The sequence below is a fragment of the Zeus faber genome, assembly GCF_960531495.2.
Source record: "Zeus faber genome assembly, chromosome: 1".
NCBI classification, from domain to species: domain Eukaryota; kingdom Metazoa; phylum Chordata; class Actinopteri; order Zeiformes; family Zeidae; genus Zeus; species Zeus faber.
In genome coordinates, this window is record NC_137193.1 from 35,785,755 (window position 1) to 35,803,574 (window position 17,820).

General features: G+C 45.4%; 1 protein-coding gene across 1 annotated transcript in view; it reads left to right on the top strand.

The window, feature by feature from the left end:
- Positions 1-17,283, top strand: part of LOC307230764 (ephrin-A2-like) — a 28,995-nt gene extending 11,712 nt beyond the window's left edge. The window contains exons 2-4 of the mRNA XM_080001200.1: positions 13,010-13,353; positions 14,374-14,448; positions 17,011-17,283. Of these exons, the coding sequence (XP_079857326.1) occupies positions 13,010-13,353; positions 14,374-14,448; positions 17,011-17,138 (547 nt within the window). The 3' untranslated portion in view covers positions 17,139-17,283. The remainder of the gene's footprint in view (positions 1-13,009; positions 13,354-14,373; positions 14,449-17,010) is intronic.
- Positions 17,284-17,820: the final 537 nt, after the last annotated feature.

Genomic DNA, 17,820 nt, shown 5'->3' on the forward strand with positions numbered 1-17,820 from the left:
TGACAAGACAAGAAAACAAGACAAGAAAAGGCAGTACTGATGCTGGCAGCAAAATTCAATCACCAAGCAGGCCATCCGGTGACGCCGCTAGAACGCCTTTTGAGCGCCAATATTCAATATTGGCCTAGCATTAGCCTGTAAATTAAGAATAATAACCGCAGGCGGTGTACATGGTGCGGCAAAGAGTGAAAAAGAACACGATTTAGCGCATCGTGTACCTTTAGATATTTTCTAGTTTTCCAAATGAATTTGAGCAAAGGGTTTGGACTCCATCTGTCTGTCTGTCTGTCTGTCTGTCTGTCTGTCTGTCTGTCTTGCTGGAAGCAGGAGGCTGATGAGTAAACGTCATCATGGAGACGTTGGGTGTGTTTGGATGATCTCCATTTCCTGTCTGGTTGATGAGCTCCACATGTGGAACCACTGAGCGGTTCCAGGCGGCTAGGCTGCTGGAGCTGTAAACAGTCTGAACCACAGTGGAACCACGTGGAGGTTCCCCTGGAACCATGTGGAGGTTCCTCTAGACTGGAGGTCCTTCTGTTCCTGGTGGAACATCTGGAGAGCAGCTCCTTGTTGTCCTGCAAGCTTCTTGGCCAAAGAAAATGCTTTTCAGAGAAACAGAAAGCATCAGGCTCCAGAATCACTCAAGGAAATAACTCAGTGCTTGGTGTTGAAATGCATGCTGGGATATCTGGGTCAGTCAAGTCAGCCAAGCCACCAACTAATGCATCCTCCATGTTTAGGGTGGAGATAGAACATCAGAGTTCTTCAGTATTTCAGTACTGACAGAAGTACAGTGCACACAGTACACAAAGTACACGTAGTAGAGTACACACAGTGCACACAATACACTGCATACAGTACATACAATACACACAGCACATACATTACACACAGTACATACAGTACACACAGTACAGTACACACAGTGCACACAGTACATAGAGTGATTATTGGTTCACTATTGGTAATGTTTTTTAGATTTTTACAGAAAACCGTTTAATCCACTTAAAGTTGTTGTTGTTATCTGTACATATTCCTTATATATTTGAAAGTTATATATACATATATTTATTCCTTGTATCCTCAGAGTGAGTATTACTATTTAATTAAACACATTAATTGAAGTTGTGTAGCGTACCGGGAATCTGATTTGGGTTCAGTACATTATCCACTTCAGACCAAATCGTCTTTCCAGAGACTTGAGACACTTTCCAGAGATTTGTTCAACAAACAGAAGTTTCTAGTTTCTAGTCGAGGACAAGGGAGCGCACGTGAAGCCTGTGTGTGTGTGTGTGTGTGTGTGTGTGTGTGTGTGTGTGTGTGTGTGTGTGTGTGTGTGTGTGTGTGTGTGTGTGTGTGTGTGCGTGCGCGAAAGAGAGAGAGTGTCAGACTCACTAGCAGTTATTATGCACATTAGTGTGACACAAGGTAAACGTTATGAATTATTTAGCTGGATCGACCAATCAGAAAAGACCACACAAGACTCACTTCCTGTACGACAAGAAGCGTAACACTACAATGCAATGTTATGTGGTTGTTGTTGTGTCACTATAGTTGTGTTGTTGTGTAGTTGTGGTTGTGCTGTTGTGTAGTTGTAGTTGTGTAGTCATAGTTGTGTAGATGTATAGTTGTAGCTGTGTGGTTGTAGTTGTGTAGTTATAGTTGTGTAGCTGTGGAGTTGTGTAGTTATAGTTGTGTAGTTGTGGTTGTGCAGTTGTAGTTGTGTAGCTGTGTAGTTATGGTTGTGTAGTTGTAGTGGTGCAGTTGTATTTAGCCTCATGTTCATTCGATGAATATGAATGGACTTCCTGCTTCCAATACAGCGTCCCGCTCTCTATTACCCATCATGCCGCAGGGCGGATGCTGCCCCACGCTGCTTGGGAAGCGTCTCGCAAGGGGCATTGTGGGTACAGTGGGTGTGATGGCCGCCCATCTCTCGCTTGCCCCTGCTGTGAAGTAGGGAGAGGATATGGTGTCCCATCATGCAGCTCTCCTAACTGCTGCTTCGAGTTCAAGTTCAATGCATAGGCAAACAGCCCCCCCCCACCACCCCACCCCCCCAACAAACACACACACACACACACACACACACACACACACACACACACACACACACACACAGACACACACACACACACACACACACACACAGTGCATCTAATTTCCTGTTCTGACATTGCTAGTGGTTAGGTTAAATCAGGAGTTTTCTTTCCTTGAGGATTGGAAAACAGCATGTGTGTCAACATGTCCGCTGCAGTCCATGTTGTGTTGCTTGGTGAGGAGCTGGTGGACAGTCTGGGTGGGCGTGGTGATCTTCAGACGGATTGCCTCGGAAAGCTGATCCCTGATCTGTTCACACGAACATCTGAAGCCGAAGCTGGTCTTCACATCGTCCCGAGATATGTTCTGCTGTTCTGCATGTCAGAGGCATGTTGAGTACGTTGCGTATGAACCATTTATCACTTCAAGTCACAGCCTCAACCACAAAACTGCACGAAGCTCCGACACCCCCCACACCCCACCCCCACCCCCAGCACACCAGGCGGCGATGTGCCAAACGGCATTCGATACGACCGAGGAGGCCCGAGCCGAAAAGTCCTGGATCAAGAAGAGAGAGAGGGAGGGTGAGAGAAAGAGAGATGACTTGAGGTCCAGTCTTTCTCGGACTGAGGATTGATGTTCTTGAGGAGGATCCATTTCAAGGCCTTGTCTCTTAGAAGACACCCTAAACTCTCATTACTCAGAATAACTCCATCAGATCTGTAGCCCCCCACCCGCCTCAAGGGACAGTCACAGCCTCATGTTAACAGACCCCCCCCCCCCCCCCCCCTCCGGTGGGATCAGCCCCAGATGTTGCATCTCGTTATGTGTCGTGTTTTATGGCCATGCACGGGTGTTATATTTACATTCAATAAGCAGTAAGTCACTCCACACAGGACCGCATGGCTGGGCCTCCCTCGCTGCGTGGCAGGGGATTGTGGGTAAATGGGGGCCACGGGGGCCGCATGGACTGTACACCCTCAGAATGTAATGGTACAGTCCTGCTCGGTTCATTGAGCTCTGGGTAGACGAGGTACAATCCAGACAGAACTGAACCAGCCTGAAGGTCCAAACTAACTCAGGACTTTGAGAAGTTCAAAGTTCTTCCAAGCAAGGACAGTGTGCAGCAAACACTGTAACACATCGATCCCTAGAGTACATGTTCCCTAGAATCCTTGTTTCCTAGAGTCCTTGTTTCCTCGGGTCCTTTTTCCCTCGAGTACATGACTCTATGAGTACTTGTTGCATAGAGTCCTTGTTTCCTAGAGTCCTTGTTGCCTAGAGTCCTTGTTCCTGAGAGTACATGATCGCTAGAGGTCCTTGTTGCCTAGAGTCCTTGTTTCCTAGAGCCCTTGTTTCCTTGAGTACATGATGGCTAGATTATTGTTGCCTAGTGTCCTTTTTTCCTAGAGCACATGACCCTTAGAGTACTTGTTGCCTGGAGTCCTTGTTCCTCTCGAGTCCTGGTTTCAGTGAGTACATGATCGCTAGAGGCCCTTGTTGCCTAGATTCCTTGCTCCCTAGAGTACATGACCCTTAGAGTCCTTGTTCCCAAGGGCCCTTCTTCTCCAGTGTCCTTGTTCCCCAGATTCTGTGTCGCCTAAATTCCTTGTTCCCCAGAGCACATGATCCCAAAGTCTTGTTCCCTAGAGTCCTTATTCCCCTAGAATGCTCGTTCCCTAAATTCCTCGTTCTTTAGAGTACTTGCCAATAAAAATGATATTTGCCTGTGTAGGTTTGCAACTTTGTTGTTCTCCTCATTTAAATTCTGTGCTTTCTAGACCTCCAGCCTCTGGGGTTTGACAGTTTGCTCATTCAGATAGCGGAGCACCTCCTCTACCCCTCCTCGTCCTTCTTTTCAACAGTCTAAAAACAAACTCCTGTCTTCTCTTCCCTTTGTAGTTGTGCCGATGCTTCCTCTCTGGTGGAGAGCCGAGGTCTGGCCCGAGCCACGGAAACATCTCTGTGACCAATTAGTGTTTTATTAGCTGGAAGTAAGCTCCCTCCCTCCCTCCCTCCCTCCCTCTCTCTTTCTCAGTCTCTCTCTCCCTCTCTCTCTCTCTTTATCCCCATTGTCTATTGCTTTTTAAGGACTTTCTCTCCATTCTTCCGAAATCCAGTCTCTCGTTGCTCTAGAAAGAAACTCTTATCTTTGAAAGGTTGGAATTCTCGTTGCGCTTTTGGTATTACGAGCATTATCTTCAGACCCATGCTGTAGCCCCCTGCTGGCTGGGTACAGAACAGAATCCAACCGTGTGAAAACTCCATCAGTCGGTTTATTTCATTTTATTTCGTTCATGTAATGTCTTCTCTGTTGTATGAATTATATTGATGATAAATACTCACTGGTGCCTGTAGAGCCACACCATCGCTGGCTGCAACATTCCCATCATGTCGGCTGTACCCGCCTCAGAATTTTGTCAGTCAAATCGGAAAAAAGCAGGCGGCCGCCTAGGGCAGCGTACCAAGGCGGGCATGGAGAGGGCGCGATCGAGGTGCATTTTGTAATGCACACTGATTGAAAAAAAAAAAAACGACTGCTCAATTTGAGGAATCTCAGTTGACTGACGGGTTTCCAAATGATGATTCAACTCGTCGACTTTAAGGCGGCAGCCCTAATCATGTTCATCTTTTCCAATATGTCCATCATGTCCAACAAGTCCACCATGTCCAACATGTCCATCGTGTCCATAATGTACAACATGTCCATCATGTCCAACAAGTCCCTTATGTCCATCATGTCCATTATGTCCAACAAGTCCCTTATGTCCAACATGTTCAACAAGTCTATGTCCATCATGTCCATCAAGTCCAACAAGTCTATGTCCATAATGTACAACAAATCTATGTCCATCAAGTTCAAGTTCAAGTTCAAGAGGTTATTGTCACATACATATACATACAGTCATACATATATGCAGTGAAATGTCATGACACCCGGTGATAACGGACAATAAGGTCCAACAAGTCCATCATGTCCATCATGTCCATCATGTCCATCATGTCCATCAAGTTCAAGTTCAAGAGGTTATTTATCACATACATATACTGTACATACGGTCATACATACAGTATATGCAGTGAAATGTCATGACACCCGATGATAACGCACAATAATGTCCAGCAAGTCCATCATGTCCATCATGTCCATCATGTCCATCATGTCCATCATGTCCAACGTGTCCATCATTTCCAACATGTCTTTCATGTCTTTCATGTCCATAATGTCCAACAAGTCTATATCCATCATGTCCATCTGTGGGAGTCTCTGCCCACAGGTAGGGGTTTAGGGAGGGAGACGGAGTCCTTTCTTCCGTGGTTTGCCAGCAGGGCGAGAGTTTTTATTATATCATGAACAAAAGGCTCGCTGGCCCCGAGTATAAATAATAAATAATGATGATGATGATGATAATCACTTCGGGCGCAGGAGGAATGGTGTTCCGCACTCTGGCTCCTGGTCCACTGACGAGCCCATGTTCCGATCCCCTCTGCAGGACAGACAAACATTAAGAAAGCTCCCTGCCTTGAGTCGGACCAAATCAGCGCAGTGCGGGCGCTGATTTGGCCGATTCGAGGTAGCCTGGCGGCCGCGGGAGAGGGAACCGCACTGTCGTCTGCAGCCAGTGCTTGACCACGCTCCTTGGTCCACCACACCATCATATCCACCATGTCCAAAAAGTCCATATCCATCATGTCCAACATGTCCAACATGTCCATCATGTCCATCATGATGGATCATGTCTGTGAAAGAAATTCTTCCACAAAGATCAGTGAGGTTAATCTGCCCGCTACATGAAAACAACAACTGAGAATATTCAAGATATTTTTTCTGCAGAATAAAGAGAAAGATTCAGTACTGCTCCAAAGCAGCGTTCTGATCAATCTGATATCATTTCTTAAGACAGCAGGCTTTATACAAAAAAACAGGGTGTGGCTTGGGTCAGAAGTCACTTACAAGCCTGTGCCCCCCAACTGTTTCCTTGGGTGCCACCCTCGACAGGGAAATTTACAGGTACTTGCAAACTTGACCTGGCAGATGCGGATTACAATCCCTTACAATGCACCTCTAGGCTTCCCTGTTGAGTTTCCTCATCTCCATAGAAGGTAAACAGAGCCAAATGTGATCTGATTCTTTCATGTTAGAATTGACATTGTAGGGAGCAAAAACATTTCTACTTACATAAACTCTGGGGGGGTTCCCAGGGAAACAGAGACAAATGTTTTAAACCCCCGCCCTCTGGAGGAAGAGGCCTTTTTCCTCATTCAAAATAGTTGATCGTATGCATTTTTCTCTCACATGTCCAACAAGTCCATCATGTCCATCATGATGGATCATGTCCAACAAGTCCATCATGTCCAACATCTCCTACCAACATGTCCATGTCTACATGCTCTGCTGGTCAGTCACAATGTCCATGTGTTAGATATATTTTCATCCCCGGAGGGACTAAAGTGAAAGCCCCATTGACTGCAGTTCACTGAGGCCAGCCTCTTTACTGTCATTGCATCAGCAAATGTGTGTGTGTTTGTGTGCCTGAGCGTGCATGCATGTGTGTGCATCTGTTGTTTTCTGAAGCGTTTCTGGAACGTAGTTTCATTTCATGAAAATATTCCATGAACAGAAGTAGCTTAATGTGGTTCTTGTGCTTCAAACTGCAGTGCTCGCTGTAAATAAATGTATTTTTTACAATATCAAATAAAAATTTCTCTCCATCTTCGCGGCATTAAGTTTAGTTTTAAAGGTCGAACAAATCACTGACCCCACCCCACCCCCCACCCCATTCACATGTCAATCTGAGTGTGGAGGGGTCTAAGGTGATCAGGGTGACCTCTGACCTCTGACCTTGGATGAGTCCAGCGGTGCTTCCCATCTCCACACTGTACCAGGCTCTTGGTGTTGCATTTTGGTCCAGCAGGCAGATGGTCTGGCGTGGGGGGGGGGGTTGGAGTGTCACGCCTGTCACTCCCAGTTCTCTTCACTCCAACCAGTATTGTTTCCCAGTTTTCTGTGACTGGTGGAGTGTGACCACACTGACATACACACTGAAACACACACACACACTTAAACACACACACTGAAACACACACAGTGTGAGTTTGAACATAATGATCCATGGAGCAAATTGTGTTTGGACATGAACTAAATAAAATAAATAAAATCAACAAAAATAAATAAAATGGAAAAGTTAATAAAGTTCGAATGAATGAACTAAATATAAAAGTTTGCAGCTGTAGTTGTAGTTTTATAAATTCACACGTTCATGAATTCACAATATGGAGCGGAAACATTCAAACAAATTAATTTATTCTATGTACGTATGCACATGCACGCACGCACACACACACACACACACACACACACACACACACACACACACACACATACACACACACACACACACACACACACACACACACACACACACACACACACACGCACGCACGCACGCACGCACGCACGCACGCACACACACACACTCCCTGTCCGGGCCTCCCTCACTCAGCAGGTTAGAGTTCATTATTAACAGGGGGATAATTAATTGTCAGGCACAACAAAAGGCAGTCTGCCCTCTTAGGACCCCAGGACCCCATAAATCACCACCGCTGCACACACACACACACACACACACACACACACACACACACACACACTCACACACGTACACTCCTCATCCTACGCTCACACCACCAGCGACTGAAAGCCATTCCAATGACCCATAGAGGGCGGCGTCACGGCAGGGGTGAGGTCACTGACGGGGCGGAGCCTTGGCGACCAGATAAAGTTCAGCAGAGTTTAAATGTATGCAAATGAGCATTGACGGCCAATCAGAGAGAGGATGTTGGTTCGCTGTTTAAACTTTATTTCCTGCTTAACTGAAGGTAGAGCTGGATCTGATCAGACACCGTCATAAAGCTACACGAAGAAGAGCACCACAGTGTGGGGCCCTTAAACAGCCTCTAGCAAGTCTTTCTATTCTTCCTTGAGGGATTCTCTCTGTTCTTCCAGCAGAACTCTTCTAGTTTGGAGACGTCCTCCTCCTGCATGGACGCCGTGTTGGAGACCTGCCCTGATCTTCAGTGTGGGGACTGTGATGGCCTTTCCAAAACCCTTTCTCACCAGCGTTCCAGTTTCTCTGGAATACTTCTTGCTCTTGAGACTTCGGCTTGGCTCCAACCATATTGTTCCCTCCAGAAGAACAGCCACCACACTGGTTTAGAAGGATTGAGTGCTGGCGTAGAAGGATTGAGCAATGGCGTAAAAGGATGGAGCGAGCTCAGAATAAACAGTAAAAGCTGGAATTACCTGAACCAGTGAATGACCTCAGTCTGAGCAGAAGGAATCATCTGTTTAAAGAGGAGCAAATGGCAGAGTGACCCGCGCTCCTCCACGCTCGCTTCCACGCTTCCATGCGTGGAGCAGAATGTAAAGGCAGATCTTGCCGATCTTCCTCCCTGGAGAGGGTTTGAATCCTCACTCTGCTCCGCCAGCAGCTTTGATCTTTTTTCCCAAAATAAATTTCCTGGAGAAGCCCCCGAGCTAACCAGCTAACGAGCTAACAAGCCGCATCTCCATCTGGAGCTTCAGTCCGAATGTTTGGACGATCAGACCCGATAAGTTTATTGACTTGCTCTCTTGGCCCTCCCTCTTGCTCCTCCTTCTCCTCCTCTCTCCTCTGCTCCTCCTCTCCTCCACATTTGTGCTGTGAGTGAACACCAGATGTATTCTGGGTAGTTTCGGTGATGAGTGACAGCTCTCAAGCCTGCTTCGTAGTCGCTGCAAGCCAGCCATGCGGCTCATGGCGCGCCCACTACCAGAGAGCACGAGCTCATATAGTTGATGTCGTGGCGATGTTCTCCTGAAAAAATGGCTGTAAACATTAGAAAGAAGTCCTGAGGGAACGATCGGAATAACTAGAAAAGAGAAGTAAAATTAAAATAGAAAGTGTTAAATGTATGTATATTTATTGTAGTTAGTGCAGGTTAATTTAATATATTTAGTCTTGATTTTAGTTTGAATTGTCAGTGTAAACATTACAAATAAGCCCTGAGGTATTACAATAGTCCAGATCTTTGGACAGAGACAGCGCTATCTCCCTCCATTAATTCAACGCCATCTGGTTATTTTTGTGGTCATGCAGGGACGGATCGTTCAGATTGTACCTGTGGACCTCCGCACAACCTTCCTTCGGAAGCATCCATCTTGAATTACCTGAAGTGCACGGCCCGGTGTACCAAAAATTAGGAGGTGCGCGCCCTTGCAGCAAATTGCCATGCGGTGCTGTAGCGAGCACCGCAATGACGTCATTTACGCGCATACTATGTATGCGCGTAAATGATGTATACCCGCATACGATTTTCCGCATACGTAGTGCTGTAGTGTGCATTTATGCGCACTACAGCACTACAGCTGCGGTGAATATGAAGCAGGCTTAAGAATGCAAGGATCCAAAGGAGGGTCCGGGGCCACAGGGGGGTCATAGAGCGTCTTTGGGGAGGTCAAGGGGGCGGGGCTTCTCATTCAACTTCTCAGACAAACTCACAATGGAGGTGGATCTGCCGTCAGTGTGGTGTACTACACTAATACAACACACTGTGCATTTTAATCTGACAAATCTACCAAAAAATACAGACGGACAGATTGACCGACAGACAGGCAAAGAGACAGACAGACGTACAGGCTGGCAGGCAGGCAGAATAGGCAGGCAGACAGACAGAGAGACAGGCAGGCAGACAGACAGACGGATATATAATCTTACCACGGTTTCACTGTTGATCTAAAACTCTTCAACAATGCAATCTACAAGAGATCATGTTCACACACGCACACACACACTGAACACACACACACACACGCATACACAGTGAACACACACATCGAACACACACACACACACACATGTTAGTAACCTGACTCCATTCTGTCTCTGGTTACTATGGTGACCTATTGCGTGTGTGTGTGTGTGTCTGTGTGTGTATCTGTTCAGTGTGTGTGGTGTGTGTATTTGTTCAGTGTGTGTGTATTTGTTCAGTGTGTGTGTGTGTGTGTGCGTGTGTGTGTGTGCGCGTGTGTGTGCGTGTGTGTCTGTTCAGGGTGTTCAGTGTGGTGTTATGATGGATGACTCTACGTTCTGATGTCTGACACCGAGTACCATGAAATCTCAGTACTGCAGTACCAACATAGTACTGCACTGTGTGTGTGTGTTGGGTGTGTGTTTCCCAGAATGCCATGCGGCCCCCGGGGGGTCCGGGTGTAGCTCAGATGGAGCTGATATGTTTGTGTCTCGGCTTGTATCAGCGTTCCAGCGACACAGAGGACGACTGTTCAGATGGAGTCAGATTACACAGGGGAGGGTTAGTACAACCACCCAGTACAGGGGGGCATACAGAACACAGAGGGAAATGTAAACTGGAGTAAAAAAGTAAAAGAAAATATGAGAGAAATCTCCACACTGAGCAGAGGAGCCACTGGGTTAAATCTGAAAATGATCAGCGAGATGCTAACCTGATGCTAATCTGATGCTAATCTGATGCTAATCTGATGCTAATCTGGTGCTAATCTGATGCTAATCTGGTGCTGCGAGAACCGGTATCACCCGCTAACATCCGGCATTTGTCACCAGTGGGAAAGGTAAAACACAGGTTTAAGTCCCGGGTCAAATGACCCTGTTTAAACTCAGGTTTTAATTGGTTCCACCTCCGATTGGCTCTGATGTGAACAGGACACCCGGGTCGACACGCTAATTTTTGCCCCTTTACCTGCGCGATGCGACGCATGTTGAAGTTCCGAACGTAGGCACATAAAAAAGTGGAGGGAAAATATATATGTTTGCAGTTTATTTAAAAAAAAAAAGCCCCAAACCGGTTGAAATGTTTCCCCCTTAAGCCAAATGTACCCTGTGGTGCTGAGCTGGTGTTCAGCTTGGTACAGTGTGTTCTATTTTAACCGTATCTAGAAATAATTGATATTTGTGATCCCGGAGACTGGACCTTTTTTTGGAATATCGTGATGTTTGTCCTATTTAGATGAACTGCCAAGCCCAAGGTTGGGGAGAAAGTGTGCAGGAGATCAAGGTGCCGCTGGAACCCTTCTCACCAGATCGTCTGCGAACAGTAGACGCTCGACTTAGGCGTGGGCCAGGGAGGTGCTGGGTGCAGCTGACGGTTCTAAAGCCCTCGCCAGCTCATTGGTGTAGATGTTGAATAGGGTGGGACTCAGGCTGCATCCCTGCAACACGCCCCGGCTTTGGGGAAACAACTCAGTGTGCTTTTTTCAGATCTTAACAGCACATTTGTTGTATACACTGACTTTATGATGTCATAAGTTTTCCCCCCGACACCACTTTCCATCAGTTTGTAGAGAAGAACCGTGTGCCAAATTGAGTCGAAAGCTCTTTATGAATCGACAAAGCAGGAGAATTATATCCTTTTGTTATTGTTTATTTGGTTGTCAGTTAGTGTGCTGGGGGTGGAAATATGGTCTGAAAATCTGGTAAAAAGCCAATTTGGGGTTTTGTTCACGACGCTACTTTCCGTGAGGAAGAGCAGCAGTCTGTGGTTGGTAATCGTAGAGGATTTATTCCTATATTATATTTACAATCCCATGGTAGTTGTTGCGGTCGAATTTGTCTCCGCTTCTGTGGAGTGGGATTATCAGTCTTTGGTTCTGAAGACGGGGGAGGGTCCCGGAGCTAAGGACGGTGTTAAAGAGTTTCAGTATGGTCACTTGGAAATTGAGGCCGGTATTTTTCATCATTTCATTTAGGATGCCATGCACACCACGGGCCTCCTTGTTTTGGCGTTTTTTTATTTTGTCCTGTCGTCATTTGAATGTAGCAGGAAGTGGTCTAAAAGTGAGTGGATTTATGGTTGCCTCATAGTATTTTGGTGCATTTCTACACTACTTTCCTTCCATCTGTTGCATGTTTTGATAGTGTGTGGTTTGGTGGTCTTTAAGACTTATGGAGATTGGAGACGTATGGAGATTCCATTGGGGGGATGAAGGTGGCGCACAGGACTCTTCTACTCCGCCCACTGCGTCCGTGTCCGCTCCATGCATCCTTCTCTAGTCTGACTTTTAACCTAATTCTATTCCTCATGTGACAGCATCATGTTCCGTTTAACATTATTATCCCATCTTGGATATCACAATCTAAACCATATCCATAAAGTGAACTATTTCTAAGCATTTACAAGCTGCCGGTCTCTGTTCTGCCCTCTCAAATTGACAAATCAAGTGTACATATTGTAAAATATATCTGCGAACTCTGGCTTGTGCTCCACCCCCCCCCCCAAGCTCCGCTTCAGCAATTCAGTATGCAGTTTCCTATAACATGACATCAGAGATTACATTTCCTTTGTCTTGACCGTCCATACGGGGAGAATTGCGAACCTGCTTGTGATTTAGACGTTCAAATTCAAATGCTCATTTTGATCGATTTTCGATTTCAAATCGGAATCGTGACACCCCTGATTTCGAACCAGATGTGAAAAGCCCCTGTTTTAAATAACTTATTGCAGTGAGAAAATCAGTGGATTCTGATTTTTACCAAATGAGCATACCTCCTAAGTCTCTGACCAGTGTGTTGGATGGTACTCTCTGTAGTTTAGAGGGTAGCCAGTGGGACCACCTCCTCTGTACCAAGTCTCTTGTAAAATATTTGTACCTCATAGTCTCTGGTAGTAATCCCATAGTTTCAGACCCGGACCATGATGGAGTAGAGTGCACTGAGCATCTGGTGTATGCTCAGGTCACATGGGGGGGCTCCCGTAGGTGTCTAGTTGGGGCCTGGGCATACAGTATGTGTGGAGGGGGGTTGGCAGAAGGGGTTTGGATCTGACTCTTTCTCCCTTAGAAAGCGTTCAATGAGAACAACATTCGTGGCTCAACCATCATGGCTCAAATCCATGCAGTTATTTTATGTTGTTGTATTAATTTATTAACTTATAGCCCCCCCCGCTGTGTCTGCAGGTTCCAGCAGGGGGAGTACACGATGGAGGTGTCCATCAACGACTACCTGGACATCTACTGCCCGCACTACGAGGCGGGGCAGCCGTCAGAGCGGCTAGAGCGCTACGTCCTGTTCATGGTCAACTATGACATCTACTCCACCTGTTGCCGCGCGGGGGGCGGAGCCATCAAGCGCTGGGATTGCAACCAGCCACTCAGCCCCAATGGACCCGCCATCAAGCGCTGGGAGTGCAACCAGCCGCTCAGCCCCAATGGACCCATCAAGTTCTCAGAGAAGTTCCAGCTCTTCACACCGTTCTCCCTTGGCTTCGAGTTCCGCCCAGGACGCGAGTACTACTACATCTGTGAGTACCGCTGGAGTACTGCTGTAGTACTTCTGAATCTTTAATACTGCTGTAAGAAGGATTTACTTTCGTAGATCACAGCGAAACCAGTAGATCACTGTTAAACCAGTCGATCACCGCTGAACCAGTAGATCCCTGTTAAACCAGTAGATCACCGCTGAACCAGAAGATCACTGTTAAACCAGTAGATCATTTCTGAACCAGTAGATCATGATCACTCTGTTTGTACGCAGAGCCTTGGATGTGCTCGTCTCTGATGTTGCAGCGCTGTACAGGCCTGCAGCATATTGGAGGCTGGCGATGGCCGCTGGAGGCAGACTGGCAGCTGATTGGTCTGTTCCTTTTTGGAAATGCCACTAGCGTGAAGCCATTAGTGTTGGCTAGGGAGCGAGCCTCCTGGGGGGTCCGATCCTGCTAATGGACCAGTGACGGGCAGCCTGACGCCCCTTGACGCCCCCTGCTGGGTGGCAGACGGGCCGCCCGCCGTCTTAATGACAGCGCTGGAATGTTTGGACGCTTCCTCTAATCGCCCTTTTAACGGAGAGTTAACACCAGATAGACAGACAGACAGACAGACTGTGTGTGTGTGTGTGTGCGTGTGCGTGTGCGTGTGCGTGTGCGTGTGCGTCTGTGTCTGTGTCTGTGTCTGTGTGTGTGTGTAGTATTTCCAGAATCATTTAAGAAATAGGCGCTGAGAGAAATGAAAATCTATTTCAAAGTGTCCAGATGCTGATCGTCACAGGAGGCAGAATGAGGCTTCAAGATAAAAGCTTTGTCTTTACGCTTGGACCATCGATTATGATTCTAAAATATTATTTCCATGCAGAGCCGCTGCCTTGGAATCAAACTAGCAACGAACAAACATTTACTCTAAAGTAACTTTCTGACAAACACAGAAACTGTTAAAACATGAGAATGATGTTTTCCGTTTTCATATCTGATATTTCTCTCTATCTGATTATTTAACATGTTGCATCAAATAGAATTATAGTTTGGTGATATTTCATCTTTATCTTGCAGCCTCCTCCCAGCCTCCACTCCCTGCTCCACCTGCTCCGCCCTGCCTGAAGCTCAAGATCTACATCAAACTCTCCAGTGAGTAGAGACCAGGTCTGAGTCTGGAATCACTGAAGCACTGCTCTGAACCTCCTCCCTCAATTCAATTCAATTCAAATGAGCTCTATTGGCATGTCAAGCATTCTTAAATTGCCGAAGCCAAAGACATTTCATAACAATTATAACAATTATGTAACACAACATATAGGAAAAGATTTTAAGACAGTAATGAAATTTATAAATCTATGAATAAAAAATACCCATATTAATAACAACAACAGATGTAGCTGTAGGCAGCAATACACTGGGTCCAGTTTCGTCGTGTTAGGTGCTTTTAACATTTTCCCGGGTTCTCTGAATCGTAGCATGATTTCTTTTCGAGTTTTACTTGAACACAGCATGGGATCCTCCCGGTCTATCGTCTCCTGGTTGATCATCTAGTTTCTTCAGTATTTTTTTTTTTATATTGTGACTGTCCTGTGACTGATAATCTCTTGAACTTGACCTTTACGACTGGATTTCTGGATAATGGCTTCTTTATTATCTTTGATTTTCAGTTTAATAGATTATTTGTCTATATTGTAAGGAAGATAACATTATGTAAATTTAACATTCATTTGCAGTTAGAAATATTATTGAATAATTCATCAAGATCAAAAAGAGTTTCTGCCATTTCATTACAGTTTTTTTAAGTGTAGTTAGAGGACAGTGTTTATACATGACATTTATTATCAATAAAGTATTTTATTTCTTATTTTAAACTATATGTTGTCGTTGTTGTAGCTTATCTTGCTGCACTGAAGTGCATCCAGAGTTTCTGTGATGGTAGACGTTGTGTGTCCTATATGTAAATTATGACGTATTTTACATCGATTTACGATAGCAGTGTAATTTATGTATTTCTTTAGTAAAGCTTGGTTAATTTATTTAGTTAGGTTACATTTTCAGTAAGTTCTGTTTCCATGAAATACGACAAACGTTGTGATATTACTGTGGGTAATTACCATTGCACCACTTCTATTTTTCCGACGCCACCTTGGATTTTGAACTCATCACAGAGTCGCACATTGCAGTGTTTTCGAGCGACACTCAAAAGTCATTTTTGGTTTGGTCACGTCGAAACACTACAGAGTAACTGGACATTCTCAATCGGAATGGGAAACATTTATAGTAAATAAAATGATGATGTCATAAAGCGTCTTAGTGTAAATCTCATCTCATTCATTTTAGAATGAGACGTTTGACAGTTAACCAAGACCACCTGAATATTTCCAGTCAAAGTTCGATTTTTCACTAATTTCTGCTATGTATATTTAGGCGTTAGACATACTGGCACGTTTGTGTCAAATCGCTCAAGATTTGGTTGGGTTTTCACTTATATCTGCTCCGTATGTGGATCAATTTGGATGAAACTTCAAGGTCTTTGTGACAAACAAAACATTAACCGTGTTTGTCTGTTATGCCAAAGTTGGATTTCCAGATAGTTTAAGGCTTCAAAATTCTGATAATTTCCCCTCATTTTTCCTCTTACACTAACAATAAGGGGCTGCCGTACAATTACAATTGGGTATTTAGGTATGTCAGGGCTGACAAATTTCCAGTCAACGTCAGGGGACCAAGAGATCAAGATATATAACCAAATTAATTGTCTATAATGGAATACAATCTTGTTCTAATGGCAAGAAATCTGGCTTTGACTATGCAATATAAAGTTTATTGTAGACTACCATTACTTATTTACTACCAAGTACTTATTTTACTTAATATTGAAGTACTAATATAAATTTTAGGGCTGTCAAAGCTAAAGCGATAATAAAATGTTAACGCAAATTTGTTTTAACGCCATTCATTTGAATTAACATGTATGTTCATGTATTAACATAAGGGGTGGGGGGGGCAGAACATGATAAACATCTATGTAAGCACTGTATATTATTATTTTTAATTGTTGTGAAAACTGGGCCAATTTTGTAATGAATGTTGAAAACCAAGACATTTTAGACATTGAGTTGGGCTCGGGGTTGCCATGTTATGATGTTATGATATGATTTGAGCATATTTTATATTTATCATTGCTTTGTGTTTTTAATTGATTTCTAATAGACATACATTTGCATAAAGTAAGCATATTTGTCTACTACCATGTTGACAAGAGTATTAAACACTTTAAAAATATCCCTTTCAGGTACATTTTGAACAGATGAAAAAAAATAAGGTTACAGGTTCCAGCAGGCCAAATCATAAGTGAAATCGACAATAATAAAAATAGACAGAAATCTCCAAGACAAAAAATGTAAGAAGAATAAAGGTGAAGAACAGATCACATATACGTAGGTGTATACTGTAAGTGAGTTCCCTCCTTTTCTGATATTTTTGCCAGCTTGTGAGAAAGTGCAGCTCTGTTTCCACGTCTCCTCGGCTGCAATAGGAGCACGGCTTGGCATCTCTGGGTTGCCAGGTCTGACCTGTCGGGCTGCAGGTGGTGGTGGGTAGCGGTAGCCCTTTTCCACAGACTGTGCTCACTGAGTCCCTCTCTCTCTCTTTCCCTCTCTCTCTCTCTCTCTCTCTCGCTTCCGCTCTATCTCTCCCTCCCCCTGCCAGATGACTCTCTCTATGAGTCTCCAGAGCCGTTCCTGACAGATGAGAACACTGGAGGAGCATCCGTCTGTCTGCCCTGCGCCTCCCTGGTCGCCCTCCTCTTCCTCACGCTCCTCCTCTCCTCCTCGTAACACTTCTAGCTCCCCCTCTCCTCCTTGTAGCACTTCTATCTCCTCTTCTCCTCCTCGTAGCAGTGCTCGGAGGAGATACCCTGAACACACACCAGTCTGGACTGCTCCGGACTGGTTTGCGCTCCAGCTCAAAGCCGCCATCTGGACAGAGGAATCAGATGGTGCACCAGCCAACCTTTGACCTTCACCCAGATGCTCTACTCTGAGCAGCCTCAGGACAAGGACCCTGCAAAGACCTTGTGAGGACCCTGCACGGCCCTCTGAGTACCCTGCAGACCTCTTGAGGACCCTGCAGACCCCCTGAGGATGCTGCACAGACCCTCTGAGGACCCTGCAGACCTTCTGAGGACCATGACCTGCTCTGTAAAGGCAAACTGTGAAAGGACATGATGTGTTTCATGGAGCAGGTCACATGTTGGTGTTGATCTGTGCACGTGTCTGTCTCGTGCACTATTATCTACTCAAATTCTATCTCTCTCCCCCTCTCCCTGTCCCCCACTGTCTGTTGCCCACCTGGCGGTAGCCATGCTAACTCTCAAGAGGAGCCTTGAATCTGTACATCTGCCAAAGACTTCATGTTCAATGGGCATTCTGTGTGTGTGTGTGTGTGTGTGTGTGTGTGTGCGTGTGTGCGTGTGTGTGTGCGTGCGTGCGTGCGTGTGTGTGTGTGTGCATCATGCAG